This window comes from Papilio xuthus, unplaced genomic scaffold (assembly GCF_000836235.2).
Source record: "Papilio xuthus unplaced genomic scaffold, Pxut_1.1 DF825928.1, whole genome shotgun sequence".
NCBI classification, from domain to species: domain Eukaryota; kingdom Metazoa; phylum Arthropoda; class Insecta; order Lepidoptera; family Papilionidae; genus Papilio; species Papilio xuthus.
This window is the reverse complement of record NW_013532721.1, coordinates 6,001,797-6,018,053: the sequence shown is the minus strand read 5'-3', so window position 1 is coordinate 6,018,053 and position 16,257 is coordinate 6,001,797. Positions and strand designations below refer to the sequence as shown.

Sequence of the window (16,257 nt, the reverse complement as noted above, 5' to 3'; positions counted from 1 at the left end):
TAAGGCACATACACACACATTTTTTGATATTGAACACCGTTCAAGCCAAGCGCATTTTTCACCCGCCAAATATTCTAACCGAAAAGGAGTGTAATGAATACTATACTGTCTATGTTATATTTTGAATTCAAATAATATCAAATATATTTTGTACATTGTATGTCGCTTACCCAATAACTACATAAGGCTGTAAATACCAACAGAGTTATAAATAAAAACATTTTTTTATCTATAAATACTTTAATATGAAAATGGAGACAGTTATTTTAAAACAAAATATTTGTGTTAACTTTTTGGTATTTATAATCTTTATTTAGGCATATTTCTTGTCATCGAAATTTCAATTAGTAATTAGATTTTTAATTATTATTTTAAGAGCTATGCTTGTAGCGTGCTCTAAATGCCTATAGTATAAAAACCGTTCAGCGATTTCCTCAGTCATTTGTGTTCCGTAAAAGTATTTGATTGTAAAAAGTGGACAAACATGTTTGTGTTAGTATTGCGCAGGATACTAAGATATAACACTGATTTATCTAGAACACGTTACTCTGATAAGTTTATACGTAATTTCAGTAATTCGCTTGTCAACCACTTATAAGTATATGAAACGACTGACGTGAATTTCCGACCGACTTAATGATATCTATCTTAATTTTATTCCTATTTAATTAGATATAAATATATTTCATGCATACAACATGAAGCAACAACTATATTTACTTACTAATTTTACATAAACAGTCCTCTACAATGGAAAGTTAAAAAGTATTAAAGATAGAACAAGTACCTAAGTGTTTTAATGACTCTTAACAACCAAATATGTAAATTTTCTAAATAATAATATAGGAATGAACTGCATTAATTGCTTTTACTGTGAAAATAATTTCTGTGATGAAAATTTAATGTAAAGCAAACAGTACACTTTATTCGTAAACATATTTTTATACAATATAAATAAGTGTGAAGTAAAAATGCGTTATCATTTATTCACAGGTCATTTCAGATATCAACTAGGGGTGTCTACTTCTGATACTTTTGATTGATGGATTGAAATGTGTTGTACAGATTACATTACTTTATTAAGTTAAATCATTTTGAATTCATAGGTTATAGTCACCCCTAACTTAGAGGAGCTGACGATATCGAGCTGAGGAAAATCATTGTGAATTACATGGAGTGTCCATTGACGAAACATATGTGCATAGTAAATAGTTATTCTCTCATTATTTTCGAATAAACAAATATAACAGTATGCTCAGGTGTTGGCAATGGCAAATGTACCATTATTTGAAACTAGTACGTACCAGTGCATCCCCTTTGTTAAGCAAAAGTGCTTTGCAATTACAATAAAACCTGCTCTATGGGTCATTCGAAATAAAAAGGGAAGCTCTATATTGTGTAATAAAGTTTAATAATTATCAATGTCAGTAATACAATTAATTTTTCTTAATATTTTTCTATTGATCAAATTATTTTTACTAAAACTGATGAATTTTGTGAACCCTACTTTTAGAGCGTAGAAATTGGTGGGGCCCTATGTTTAAAAGCCTAGGACTAGAGGTACGTTGATGATAACTTAGTGTGCTCGTGTGTGATACTGTGCTTTAACTTGAAGTCATGTGGGTGAGTTTACTTACAATTTAATAAATATTATAAGAAAAAATTAAAAGTATAAAAATATTCGCATATACTGCATTATCAGATTATGATTTTTGAGTAATTTTTTTTTTAATTTCTACAAAAAGCTTAAAGATTTTTCATGATTTTTTCTGTCTTAAGATTATTTAAATAATTAAAGACATTTTGTCTGCATTCGCAATTTTCATCGTATTTTTACATATTCGCTTACATTAACATCTTAGTCAGATAAAAAGGTATATCTTTTAAAAATTAAAACAAATCTAAATTAATAAATTTTGTTAAAGGTGGTTCTTGAAATTATGTGAAGACATATTAGCGTGGGATACCACTGCCTTAAAAGAACTTGTTGACATCAAACGATTTCTCACAATTTAATCTTAAATAAAACGATTAATAAAGATGTCTGTACTGCATAAATTATTTAAGAGTTGAAATAAAAATAATATGTATTTTTAAATTAATCTGGTATCAGATGTGATTTCCTTTTTCATAAATCTGTCATAATAGGTTGTCACAAAATCTTTGAAAATTAAAATGTATGCGCGAAATCAATCTACTCGTATTTTTCCCCTTGAGTGTGATGGAAGTGTAATCAGTTGAGATTATATTTTTTTAAATAGTTGAGTTTCATACCAGCTCAAACGGCGTTGAAAGAACGAAAGATTTTATACCATTTTTATAATGTGTAAGCTGGCGCTTGACCACGATCCCACTTGATGAAAAATACCCACACGTTATACTTTGATGGAAACACCAAAGCCGCCAGCTTATGTCACCGCTTTGCTGTAGCAATGTACAATGAACGAACCATTTCCACTAAAGTATTAGTCATGCGATTTCTATGAGCAATATCATCTATGAGGTATCATTTCCACTAGCATGACTGAAAAAAATTGTATATAATGGAAAAGGGGTTTATGATCTCAATTTTTTTTTTAGTTCGCTATACTGCTGGCATGTATGAGCGGGGCGCTCGCTGTGCCGATCGATTACGGTGGTTACGGTGGATACGGCGGTTACGGTGGCGCGGTGTATGCGCAAGCGCCGATCGCCCTGCAAACAGTACATGCTGCACCTGTCGCTGTGCAAGCAGTCCACGCGCCTGTCGCTGTTGAGACCGTGGTAAGAGACATCAGGACACATGTGTATAGAACAATTGCAAAAATATGTGTACAATCTTTAGAAACTTGAACAATAATATATTCGTCAATTACTTGTATTCATTCACATTTTCTGTCATTCATAAGAACTTTCGTGATAATCGCCAGAATTAAGAAGATTAAGGAATATTTTTCATATTTTTCCAGTCGTACCCGAAATACGCGTTCTCGTATGGCGTGAAAGACCCGCACACCGGCGACGTCAAGACACAGCAGGAGGAGAGAGACGGTGATGTTGTCAAAGGTACAATAAACAAATTTTAATGTTGACAACATATGAGTACAACATTTCCAAAAAAGAAAATGGAATTAAAATTCATGAAACTTTAAAGAACTTTAATTGGAAGGAGATGGAAAGACGGATTGAAATGAGAACGTCTGGCCGTTGTTCAGTCTTGGCTACCTATATAGTACCCGAAATTTAAGTAGTTTGGCACTTCGGAAGGAAGGATTCATCGATTTTTATTCCGTTCATCTCTTCCAATATATTAATCCATATGTTTAATTTCACAGGTAGTTACTCGCTAGTGGAGCCGGACGGTACGACCCGTACCGTCCACTACTCGGCGGACGACCACAGCGGTTTCAACGCGGTTGTGCAAAAGTCCGGCCACGCCGTGCATCCGGTATGTATAATATCTTCTTGACATTGTGCCACCTTATGCAAACTTTGCAATCTGTACAGATGTAACTTTACTCCATCCTTATACTTATACTCCATCTTGCAAAAAGGTTAAGGTTCTTGCATTTAGAATTTTACTTAGTGTTGTAAATTCATAAAGTCTTAATTAAGCTATTTTACTACGTATAGTTAGCACTTAATTTATTTTTGTGTCTAGATCGGGTCACTGTATAATATTTACAAAACTAGACAATTCAATCAAAATGAAAATATCGTGTTTAACCTTCTCGTATTGAATTCTTCAGAGAATTAAAGAATTTTCATTAAGTTAAGATAACAATATTATATTGTTGCTTGCACATGTTTTTATTTTCCGGACTGCTTGTTTTGAACCAAACATTACACAGACTTGATTTCTCTGTCGCTCGAGCAAGAGCCGGTGTTGTTGCGACAGGCATGGTGCGTCATCTTAGAAGAAAACATGGATCTTGTCCTAGTTTGGCTGTACGATTTTTTTTGCCAATAAAAAAATGCTATTGGCATAGAAGTGTGATGAATTTAAATTGCCTCATAACCCTTTTAGATCACTATGGAAATAGTAACTTTAAAGGTTTATTCTATGACCTGATTCAAAAGACAGGTCTAGTATCTAATGTGGCACGAACACACCTACGCACTGTTCATGAATGTAAATATGAAAGTTTTTACAAGTCAGTCCAGTCTTAGCAATAAATACTTTTTTGGTTTTTAAATTATCACAGTCAAACATTTATTAGATGCGTCATCGGTGATAGAATATTGAGTCCTAATTTGAACACACTTTATATAGACAAAGATAGTTGTCATCTTATCATTTTGTTACATACATTCTCATTGATATACCTTTTATATTTATTACGTTCTTGATGAATAACTAGATGTAGTTAAATTTAAAATCATATAACTGTTTTGTGTCATTTTATCGTCTATATTCTCTATGGGTTGATATTTCTGAACGTGTGGTATGTAAGTTTAAATTCTTTTTAATATTATAAATGCGAAAATTTAGATGTTTGTTAGAAGGTATCTCTGGAATGGTTAAACAGATCTTGATGAAATTTGGGACACATGTAAAATATAGTTTGGAAGAACGTATAGGCTACTTATTAAGTTTTTTTTTTATTTTGTTCAAAGGGAGTTGCAGATGACAGCTAGTTTAGGATATAATTAATTAATTTGTTGTTTATTTTACTTATTGTTTAATAATTTCTTTGCATTACAGCAAGTGGCAGTTGCTCCCGTGGCACACTACGTCGCAGCGCCATCCTACGCTATTTCCCCACACTCTTATCACTAAGTTGGATTGATTGTTTAAAATTATCACATTATATTTGACGAATAATAGTTAGTTTTTAGGATCGTAAACAGAGTTGAAAGGCTTTTAAGATTAGTTTCCTGTTTTTGAGCTTTTTTTTTGGATATAATTTGAAATTGTTTGCTATAAATATTATTTTAAAGGTTTGGTAAAGTTGATAAATTAATTAGTCTTCATCTTCCTGTTGCATAGTCTTTGTTTGTCATTATTTTAATTTACAGCAGTTTCCTATAGGATAGGATGTTTTGATGAAATTATTATGTGTGTTGAATGATTTGTAAAGATAAGAAAATTACAGCATCTAAAGTACAATGAAATCCTGGGTGTATTATAGAATTATCGTTTTATAAACGGCTTAGCATGTAAGGTTTTAATTTGTCAAAGATATGAATGTGCATCAATATGTTATACGGTTAATACAATATGTTCTATACAATTGTGTGACTTATTTACAATTTTCCCCATAGAAGAAAGATTGATTATAAACATATTGACTAATCTTACTAATCTACCTAATATTATAAATTAGATGGATGGATGTTTGTTAGAAGGTATCTCCAGAACGGCTGCATGGATCTCGCTCAGATTCAGCACAGACGTAGAACATAGTCTGAAAAAACACATAGACTACTAATTAAGTTTTTATTATTAAATTCCACGAGGACAGTCACGTGGAATCACGATAGATAACTAGTTGGCAAATTATTTGTTATAAATTAACATTAATATAAAAAGAAATAAAAATTATAAAACAAATACACGTGATTTAATAAAATATACCGCTTTAATAACTGTGTAGCAAATCTTAATGAAGAAAAACAAACCGTATATAGCGATGGGAGTTCATTGGCCTTTCGTTTATAATATCGTATTAATTTATATGCTGTTGAAATGTATTTACTATTAATGCCATATGTGAAACTAGAAACAGGATTCGCTAATAAGCTATTAACGAGGCTGAATCATTAAGTTCTTACTTGGCGCGAATGGATTTTTTCTGTTTGATACAGGTCTGCTCAAAAATAACAATTGCGGTTCGCTTTTTAATATCATTACATTTATAAAACACATCAAGACTACATAACAAGTAATTTTAAATTGTTCTTAATCTTTAAATTAAAAATATTTTATTTCAAATTTTACTACTAATACTAATATTCGCGTTTAATTCAAACTACTTTTACTATGTTATAATATAATATTAAATTAATATTAAAGTGACTAATTGACATACAAATAATATTGCTCGAAAGTAAGCTTTGGTCCTTAATTTTCATACGCCCATACATAATAATGTACCATTCTTGCAGATTTCAGTTTGGAACCCCTGGTGTAAATAAACGCACGCGGCAAATATAGATGTAACGATTTACTGTTTACTTTGTTAATATCAATTTTATCTTATCTAATCTATTCATCAACGACTAGAAATAGCTTGTTATAACGACACCGCATTTATCTATATATGTGAATGATTGTTTATATGGTTGTCCCCACCGTTCGTAAACCACTGGGCAAATTTTGAATAACGCATAATTTTCAGAGGATGGGAGAAAAATTGTGACTTAAAAGTAGAAGAACACAATATCTGGCCACTTACATTTTAGAACACTGATTGAAAATAACATATTTTTTCATAACACAGGTAATATATAAATGTGTTATTCGGTACTCGGGTAGCCTTATAATAAGACAAACAATTTTTACGAAAACTATATTTTTAAAGAACAAATAAGGAGATGTGCGGGATCAAATTTCTTTGCATAAAATAATCCGTTTAACACATAATTTAAAGAGTTCAAATTATTTTTGTTACGAAAAATATTACTCACATTATATTTTATTATAATAATAAAATTAAATATACTAAGCCGTGGTACAAATAAATTCACGTAATGTATTGCTCAGTGCTGTTATTTTAAAGCTTTTTAATGTTTCTCCTATTTAAAAAGTATGCTATCCATAAAGCCAAGCGTGGGCAGTAGGCGTAGGTACAAACATTAAATATGTCAAGAAATGCCAAATACAGTGTTTACGATATCACGCTTTTGTGAAAAACTGAGCTTTTATATCTCAAATGCAATCAAATAACGATTTGAGAATAATGTAACTGTTTTTTTATTGCTTATGGTACATTTTGTTTTCGTCTTACATCGTTTTTACTTTATAAAATTTAGATCTTTTAGCTTCGCGAAATCAGCACGAAAAAGGGACTATTTACCCTACCTTGGTGTCCACTCCTCCGTCAAATCTAATTTCCCAGCCCATCCTTTCTTTATATTTTTCTTTATAAGAAAAGTCTGTGAAAGGAAAGAGTACCAAAATTAGGCCCTCGACACGCACACTCGTCGGACGAAACCTTTACTAGAAACAGAACATAATTAGAGGGCTAAATAATTCTGCTGTTGATATAAATGGTGTTGTTATTAAAGTTCACTCTCGAGAGTCTTCCAACCTTTTATCAAATCTTGGAGTGATAGACACTCAATTACCCACTTCTAACCAACTCTAACTTACTTTAACAGTTGGTTGTAGTTACAAGAATATTTAAACAAATATACTTGAACTTGGTCGTTCATTTTGCGTAATGACTCAACCTTGAAAAGTGCACTTATGTATGACTGCACTTAAAAAGGAACAATGTTTTTGTATTTAAATATAAATGCAAGTTGCGTGTTCTCTAGCCACCGTCATATATCCGACAACCGCTTTCGTCGCCTCGTAACTCCTTATCCTGCTGTATGACATCACTTTGGAACGGATACGGGCGAAATTGCCTTCACCCACAAAGTTTACGCGTCTCATACATTGCTGTTGTTTTTTTTTGCAAACTAAAAACCATTAAAAGGAGGTGACTATAAGGGGAATCACGTATGCTCGGCGCTCGTTTGACCGTGTACACTTCCTACAAGACACCATAGAAAAATATTCATAAAAACAAAGTCAATAGTGAAAACTTTCCAACGAAAATGGCAATGGCACTACTATTAAAGGTAAGGTTTTACCTTGTTTATTCAATTAATTGTTTATGGATTTAGTAAAATTTCGTCGCGCGTTTACCTAGTTGCTTGTATGCTATCGTGCCTTTTATCTGATTTTTTTCAAAATAAATAAACTGTAATGCATACTAAATTTAGTAATAACATAATAATTTTGGTAAAGAAACAGCAGAATGACGTTTTATTTTGAAAATTCAATTAGCGTTAAAGCAGTACCTTATACCATTTTACGTGTGTTTAAAAATTTTCGAACTGTTGAAGAAATTAATTAAATCTGTAGAGTAAAATTTTGCATAAGTAGATGATTGTATTGATTTCTTTTTGTTTCTGCTATAATTTGATAAATTAACGTTCCATTAATCAAAGAATCATGACTTAATCCTACAAGGTATGTACGTTTCTATATCAGTTTTGATATATGAGGTCGTTTCTTACGTTAAAGCACGTCCGACATGGGATTACTTGGACACAAGACAAATTCCATCCATTTGTCAGGATGACGTTAATAATGAAAAAAGTTTGTTCTAATTGATATAATATACGGAATCATTTGTAAAGATGCGTAGTTACGCCCACTTCTTTAATCCAATTAATGAAGGTTTATAGTGGTTTTATATCTTTATCTTACTTCTTATTAATTTTATAAGACGAAGAACACATAGGCTACTAATTTTGTTTCTTAATAATTCCGAGCAGACGGAGTCACGTGCGTCATCTAGTTTGTAAATATTTATTAATTAAAATGTCTTCAGGTTCTGGTGATAGTGAGCGTGATGTTGTACAATAAAGGTGTACAATCAGCAACTAGAATTAAAAGACTCAGTTTGGCAGAACCAATGCCGACACATTACTATGGACAAGGTATATTTTTTAGTAATTTATAGATTAATTATTTAATATGAAATAATTAATTCTAAACTATTTATCTCTTCTTGAAGTAAACGATGAGGATTAGAGTGAAATAGAAAGAAGAAAGGACTGAAAGATATGGTTATTATAATGTTCCGTAATTATACAGGTGGTCCAGGATCTTATTCTTTTGGATATGAAGTGTCCGATCCAGAAACGGGTAATATCCAGTATCGAAAGGAGGAAAGATTTCCAAACGGAACCGTGATAGGTAGTTATGGATACTTGGATCCCTTTGGACGCACGCGCAACTATCAATATGTAGCTGATGGAGATGGTTACAGGTAAATTTTTGTACAGAATTTTTTCTCATATTCTGTGCTCTACATGAGCAACATAAAATCAAAGCGCCTGTGTATATAAATTAGCAAACTTGCAAAACAAAAATTTTAGAAATGTTCGATCAATAGAAAATGTCTTTTTTCTTACATTGTCATCATAACACATTTTTAAGATGTTATTTTTTGTGTTCATAAATTTGAAGTCTTATTAAATATATCCTTAGTCTCGAGCTAAGCTCAATTTCAAATATTTTAAGTTGACAATGGCGACGGAACGTCGCTTAAGTAATAAATTTACGAATAAGAAAAGCTCTTACACAATATAACACAAGTCCATATTTCCTACTTTCAATATCTTTGCAAATTTATATACAAGGAAACCATTTCCAGGGTCATAAGCAACACACCGAGAGAAGATAGTTTTGAAATATTCAATGGTCAAAAAGCGAGTACTGAATCTTCTATCACTTGGACGCGGCCTGCTAAGAAAAAGAAGAAAACACAAGAAGCAATGCCAACAAATGTTTTAAACTTGCTAACAAACAAGAACAAGTACTATCAACTGAAACCGCCAAGCTATTATGCGATAGAGTAAAGAGTACAAAATGGTATATACAATTGGAAATATACCAATAGTATGAAAAAACACACAAAACAACTGTGATTTTTTTCTTTTAAATTATTAAATTGTTACAAAAATCTCTGACGTTTATACAAAAACTATTTTGCAATTTAGAGAGCATACAAGACAGCTGTCAATATTAATAAAAATGTCCGAATGTGTTTAATAAAAATGATATTAAATAAACAGCAAAGTTTTTTGAAATTTATTATAATTTTATTTCTACTAAATCTAGTCAATTGTGAGTAAATTTTATTACATAAATAGTTGTGTAGGAAATCTTATATCTAGACAAATTTTCATGATAATTCATTGGACACAATCTACTTACAAAAGCAAGTAGTAGTTACTTAACAAAAGTGTGCTTACATATTGAACGATGTAAACTTTAACTTAACTTCTTGTGGAAGAAGTTGCGGTCTTGTAGAAGAAAGCTGTTATGTTATACTTACCTTTGATATGATTTGTATAGTATTTGGAGCATACGTCTGATGAAATTGTATTAAGAAACCTTCGAAATGGATCTTTAGACCACTTTTTATTTGTATAAATTTTTAACAATTTCCTATCCATCAGGTTATCCGGTAAACAGAGATAATTTAATTAATAAAATTAGCATAAAGGAGGAGAAACACTTTCCCAATGGCACTGTTACTGGCCATTATAAGTACGTAGATAAAGAAGGTGTTCCGGTACATGTAAGATATTACGCAGATGATGCAGGATATGGGTTAGTTATAAATTAGATTCATGTTATAAAACACGAAACCAATGAACGATTTCGTAGTACTCTTGTCCGCACATTTAATTATAAGGCATGTTAATACCTGAATTTATATAATAACTAGCTGTCGCCCGCGAGTCAGTCCGAGAGGAATTAAAAAAATATGTGTTCTTTCAGACTGTGTTCTACATTTATGCCACTTTTCACCAAGATTCATGTAGACATTCTAGAGATACCATCCATCTAAACATTCGCATTTATAATATTAGTAAGATAAGAGGTAGGTCGCTTGCTTGTCCAGCAAGCGGCAACCCGATTTCGCCCAAAAAATGGGGAAGTAATCTCTGCTCATAAATATCTGCAGGAATTTAATGATGCTCTTCATAACTTTATACCTTGAATGCCCGTCATTTTATCGGAATACTTATTGTTTTAGCGTTGAATTGAAAAGTATGAAAGTGTTCGACGGATCCAATGATCAAGACAACACACATTTAGACAAGCAACAAAAATTAGACAGCCTGTGGCCGCCGCTGGATTCATCAACTGATTTTCCACAGGACTATCCAAACCCTATTATAAGTAACCCCACGAACACAACCAAAAACAAGTTCCTCTCACTTAATGATTTGACTAAAGCTAATAAAGCTGTTTATCCGAAGAAAGCTTACAAAAACTCACCGGATTATGAAATATATTTGCAAAATGAAGTTCACGCACCGAAATGTGGTCAGAATAAAGTGCGAATTTATATAGACAAGGGCAAACGAAAATCTCGTGAAGCATCTAATGTGGCTACTTTTAAGTATTTCGACTAATTACTCTTGTATCTAGAAATAAAAATACCTAGTAAATAGTGTTTTCTAAATTTATTTTAAAACATTAATATAAACATGTATCTGTTTCTGGTCATCCAATAATTTATATATCGAATAGTATCTTAACAATAAGCATTCTGGACTCTTAAATACACTTGTAGGTTCCTGATTCTGACTGATATCTAAACCTTCTCCGATGTAGCTGTAACCTAGAATGTTGTCGCGTTTAACTTTTATCTGCAAATAGAGACGAAATGTAAACATTAAGTAGAATTTAAAGTTGATGATTAAAATAATTAAGACATAGTAGAATTGAATGAAAAAGAAAATTACTTAAATCAAATAACGTTGATAATAATTTGAATGAATAAGTGAGCTGAAATAAAATTTACGAAGAGTGAATTGAATAAGGAAGTTAACGAGTCCATTGACGGTGTTGTAGTTGGCATGCACGTCGCGCACTGCCTCGGAACCGATTGATGCATCCGAATGGAGCGATGAGAAAACTTGAATTTCTGATTCGCCGCGTTCCGCCACGATAGTTACGTAATGATAGATTCAGATAGCACTATTTTATGTATCTATCTTCTATATAAAATGTCGGTTACAATGACAATCTTACTAATATTATAAATGCTAATGTTTAGGTCGATGAATGGATGGATGTTTGTTTTAAGATATCTCGAGAACGGTTTAACGGATTTCGAAGAAATTTGGCATGGACGCAGTACATAGTCCCGAGGAACACATAGGTTACAAATTGAATGTTTTAATCTGTGCGGATGGAGTTCCGGGCGGCAGCTAGTTTACTAATAAAAGCTTAAGTAAAGTTTTGTAAAAACACTATAGTCATAGATATGATAGCAAAAAACAACTTACAGAGCACAATTGTTTAAATTCAGTTAATCTACAAATCCAAATTATTATGTCCTCTTGCGTTTCTTTTACTTGCTGAAAGAAAGATTTTTTTTAAATTTCGCATTTAAGAATCTTCAACAGTAAAAATTTGTACATTGTTAAGAAAATCATACCTTTATGTCAAGATCTGCATCTCCGTTTTTATCTGGTAGTCCAAGGTTCGTGTTCAAATTGTTTTCAGATTGCCTATCTTCTTGGATTGCGTGACTTGCATGCACTTTAGCTGCCATAAGCAATAAAGTAGCCTTACTTCTAGAAAAACATGTGACATGCGATAAGTAAAAATTTTTCTATACATTATAAATGCGAATGTTTGTATGGATGTTTGTTTGAAGGTATCTCCAAAACGACTGAACAAATCTCGATGAAATTTGGCATACATATAGAGCATAGTCTAGAAGAATACATAGGCTTATTAATTTTTTTTTATCCCGGCGAGTTGCGGGCGACAGCTTAATTGTTATGATACTTACCCTATTGGATTTATAATAGCCACACATTTGGTATCTTTAGACAAATTTATTGGTTTTAAGTAAATCTTCAAAGTTTTCTTAATGTTAATTGGTAACGTGGCTATTTCTGAATGATCGAAATTGAAATGTTTCAATATTGAATTGAATGCAACTGTTTTTTTGCAGTGGGACATGGGACAAGTAATTGGCCTGAAAATGTTTTTTACTTAGTTACAGATTTTTTTTTTATATCAAAAGGTGGCAAACGAGCGAGCGGCCACCCGAAATCGCTGAAATAGCGAAGTAACCGTTGCCCATAGACATACGCAATTGCATATGCGTTGCCTACCTTTTATCGACGGAGGAGAGGATGCACAGAAAGAAAATATCTTCCCTTTCCATGCATCCTCTCATCCGGAAAGTCCACTTCCACTTCCCATCCTTTCCTTATAAGGAGAGGATGGGAAGTGGAAAGAGGTCTAAATTAGACCTCCGGGACGCACACTCATCAGACGAAACGCGGAATTGCTTCCACTTCACGCCTGTCTTCTGTGTGGTCGTGGTATTTCACCGGGGGAGCTGGGCCGATTCGTGCGAAGATGTTAAAGCGGGCTCTACCACTGTAAAAGATTTATTTATAAATACATTTTTAGACTTAGAATATTAACCTTATATTTATTTTTTCTATCTCATTATTAGTGCTGATAGGGCTATTAATTAGACTCTTTACACTTTCGTTGTTATCGAAACCCAAATTCTTGTAAACTACAGTTGTTTCATGTTTATTACTCGTACGGCTAATGTTCTGAAAATCACATTTGTAAATCTATATTTTTATACTTCGTTAGTTATTAAAAAAGAAAACAGCTTGTTTATTTCAAAGAAAGTGTTGGTATAAGTAAGTTGTGAGCTCGAAGAATGAGAAATTTTATAGATAAAAAAACTATAAATAGAATGATGACCTTTTTAACATAATTTGTTTTATCAGTTCCTTCATGCTTGTATTTGCTTGTTTTTCTTCTAACTTTTTCATCAATCGCTTTATCTGTGAAAGTAATACGTTAATTTTATCAATTTGGTTTTAAAAAGTTTATAGTTAATTTAAAGTAATTATTAAACGTACTAGACTTTATTTTAATGTAATCACCACCCGCTAAATAATGCGCTGCATTATATTCATTATCAGTTTTAATTTCGTTCGAGTTGTCCTTTTCAGAAACTTCGCGGGTATCATTTAAGTCGCCTAAAAGTATAAAAGCAATTAGGTCAAGTACGAGTAACATAAAAAAAATAAAGACTTCGTAATTAAAATAAAAAAGTATTAAAACCAAATCCATGTTTAAATGAAATACCGTCGCAATTTATACAAATAGTATGACCAGATTCACAGATATATGCGCTGCGCTTTGGTGTTATATTTTTGCACAGTTCACATTGTAAGGTTGCTGTATCAAAAATCTGAAAAATATCATGTTTTAGTTACTACAATCTTATTAATATGTTGGATGTTTGGATGAATGTATGACTGGATGGATGTATGGATGTTTGTTAAAAGGTATCTTCAGAATGGCTCAATGGATCTCGATGAAATTTGGCATGAATGTAGAACACCATAGTCTGGCAGAACACGTAGACTACTAATTAAGTTTTATTCTTAATTTGCGAACGGAGTCGCGGGTAACAACTAGTTATAAATAATAAAGCTTGTAGAGAATGTTGGCCTACCACGTGTGGTTTATCACTTGTCCTCCCTTCACAAAGATGATCTACTTTAAGTGTATCAGTAGTTCTCTAATTCAGAAGCCAAGAAAGTTGAAAATGTAATTCGTTTAAAATAATATTAGAATCAGATTGAATCGATACTCAATTCAAATGGACACACAAGTCTCTGGAATAAGGGATTATATGTCCCGGGGTTATTGTTATCTTAACACGGACTGGACAAGCACCCATATCATGCAAATTGATGTAGGTATTCTATCGGGATTGATTATTTGTCATTGTTGCTTGACATATCTCGATTTCCATCAATTTTAAGTAGACTATTATGTTATACTAGTCGTAGCCCGCGAATCCGTGCACGCAAAACTAAAAAACCTGAATTCGTATCCTATGTGTTCTACAGCTATGCCAAATTTCAGCGAGATCTTTGCAGCCCTTCAGGAGATACCTTCTAACAAACATCCATAGATACAAACATTCGCATTTATAATATTAGTAAGAGAAGTACCAGGGCAACATAGATGATACGCCTGCCTATAAAACGTCATAAAGTACCTACGTGTATTGCTTTACAATTTATTTACATAGTACACGTGTTACATAAGATTATGTAGTCGAGTTTATAATTCTATATGTTAGTTCATGTTAATTTTGTTCTTCACAGTACACTACTTCGGTTTATTTTATTAGGAGCGAATCTAGCGAAAGTGACTTCGATTCGTCTTAATAACATAACTATGTAAAGTAGGTTACGAATCCGGACAATACTTGAATTTAAAAAAAGTCACGTTAACATTAACACGAACAGGCGCAACAACAAAACTATTTCCGGTTATGACAAACAAAATAGATACCTTGTTAAAAAACATTATAAATAATAAATAAATATATCAAAATCGTAGAAAATATTTTGACACCTTCATTGAAAGAATACTTTTTAGCGAGCACAGGTAACATAATTTATGTTATTAATAACAATGTAACCTCTTTGATGCTGGCCTGGTAGATTTTTTTTTATTTTTTTCATAAGACCGGTAAAACTCTTTAAACCACCTTCTCGTTTCATTTTCTTTTTTGTGTGATGAAGTGTCTATTGCCACACCTAAAAGAATTAAACCACGCAATGTTCATACCACATATCTACGGAGCTACGAAAATGTACATAATAATTGTGTACATTAGCCACCATAATACTAAAGAACCGTGATTATCAAAAATAGTATAATAGTTATCATAGAAATAAATGCTGGAATCGTATACAGGAATTACGTCAAAACTCAGTACAGTAGAGTTTGTTAAACCAATTCTGTTTCAGTGCCAATAAGTAGGTGACTATGTTGCGATCTAAAATAACATATTGTTAAATAAATTAAGCGTAGTAAGGAAAGCGTGACACCAATGGACACCAAAGCTTACGCAACTCCTCACGCATTAGTGACATATTGTAATGCAATATTTTATGGTATTGAATTAGTTTAATAGAAAATAACGTTACTTGCAATATTTTATTAAGTAACAGCTAATAAGTTACTGCTTTGATTTCAGTTAAGCACAATACATAATAAAAAAATATATATTTATTTTTTAACTTAAAAGATAAATTAAACATTGATTTATTTAGTTATGTAATGTTTAACTTTTAAAGCAGACGAAAACAAAAAACATCTCAGTGCAATCTAATAGATCTGGTTTCCGCAACATACACTATAACATATGGATATTTCCTTTTAAAAGAGATCGTCAACCTCTATACCATTAAATTATGTCTGTAGCTATCTTCTAAAATTAATTATTAAGTCTATGGGTATGGGTAAGATACGGGTTGTTAATATAATATAATAATAAGTACTAGAAAGGGATGCCATTGGCACCTTAAAGTTTAACCTAGTTAAAGAGCCAAGCCTTAACTTAGGGTAGGCTCCGAGCCCCTCGGTGGGGACGTATAGTGAGCTGAAGATGAAAGAGCCAAGGCGATATTGATGCTAAAACAATTTAGGTACGCAATAAAGAATCTTTATTAATATTGAAATTAATA

At 32.1% G+C, this 16,257-nt stretch overlaps 4 protein-coding genes across 4 annotated transcripts; 3 read left to right on the top strand and 1 right to left on the bottom strand.

Annotated features, from left to right (window-relative positions):
• Positions 1–1,589: 1,589 nt before the first annotated feature.
• On the top strand, positions 1,590–5,174 carry CPR129 (cuticular protein RR-2 motif 129). The gene is given in 5 exon segments (NM_001312584.1): positions 1,590–1,623; positions 2,581–2,763; positions 2,949–3,045; positions 3,315–3,427; positions 4,685–5,174. Coding segments are annotated over 5 exon segments (474 nt in total). The 5' UTR covers positions 1,590–1,617; the 3' UTR covers positions 4,760–5,174.
• Positions 5,175–7,639: 2,465 nt separating this feature from the next.
• CPR147 (cuticular protein RR-3 motif 147) lies at positions 7,640–9,776 on the top strand. The gene is given in 4 exon segments (NM_001312580.1): positions 7,640–7,770; positions 8,529–8,637; positions 8,795–8,969; positions 9,357–9,776. Coding segments are annotated over 4 exon segments (513 nt in total). The 5' UTR covers positions 7,640–7,746; the 3' UTR covers positions 9,562–9,776.
• On the top strand, positions 9,745–11,149 carry LOC106125507 (uncharacterized). Its single transcript, XM_013322740.1, has 3 exons — positions 9,745–9,829; positions 10,165–10,318; positions 10,749–11,149. The coding sequence occupies exons 1-3, from the start codon at positions 9,745–9,747 to the stop codon at positions 11,128–11,130; spliced, it is 621 nt and encodes a 206-aa protein (XP_013178194.1). The 3' UTR covers positions 11,131–11,149.
• Positions 11,150–11,181: 32 nt separating this feature from the next.
• Positions 11,182–15,110, bottom strand: LOC106125095 (uncharacterized). The gene is made up of 9 exons (XM_013322174.1): positions 15,077–15,110; positions 13,853–13,958; positions 13,624–13,743; positions 13,463–13,545; positions 13,169–13,305; positions 12,522–12,710; positions 12,162–12,300; positions 12,010–12,081; positions 11,182–11,367 (listed from the first exon to the last, which is right to left on the bottom strand). The coding sequence occupies exons 1-9, from the start codon at positions 15,089–15,091 to the stop codon at positions 11,182–11,184; spliced, it is 1,047 nt and encodes a 348-aa protein (XP_013177628.1). The 5' UTR covers positions 15,092–15,110.
• Between the last annotated feature and the right edge of the window lie 1,147 nt (positions 15,111–16,257).

What these genes read in the sequence shown, in the direction of transcription:
- LOC106125507 (XM_013322740.1), top strand. Translation starts at nt 9,745, where the DNA reads ATGTGTTTAATAAAAATGATATTAAATAAACAGCAAAGTTTTTTGAAA. An exon ending in TCTACTAAATCTAGTCAATT is followed by an intron (nt 9,830 to 10,164) that starts GTGAGTAAATTT and finishes CCTATCCATCAG; the next exon opens with GTTATCCGGTAAACAGAGAT. An exon ending in GCAGATGATGCAGGATATGG is followed by an intron (nt 10,319 to 10,748) that starts GTTAGTTATAAA and finishes TTATTGTTTTAG; the next exon opens with CGTTGAATTGAAAAGTATGA.
- LOC106125095 (XM_013322174.1), bottom strand. An exon ending in ATAGAAAAAATAAATATAAG is followed by an intron (nt 12,711 to 13,168) that starts GTTAATATTCTA and finishes AAACATTTTCAG; the next exon opens with GCCAATTACTTGTCCCATGT. An exon ending in ATGCAGATCTTGACATAAAG is followed by an intron (nt 12,082 to 12,161) that starts GTATGATTTTCT and finishes TCTTTCTTTCAG; the next exon opens with CAAGTAAAAGAAACGCAAGA.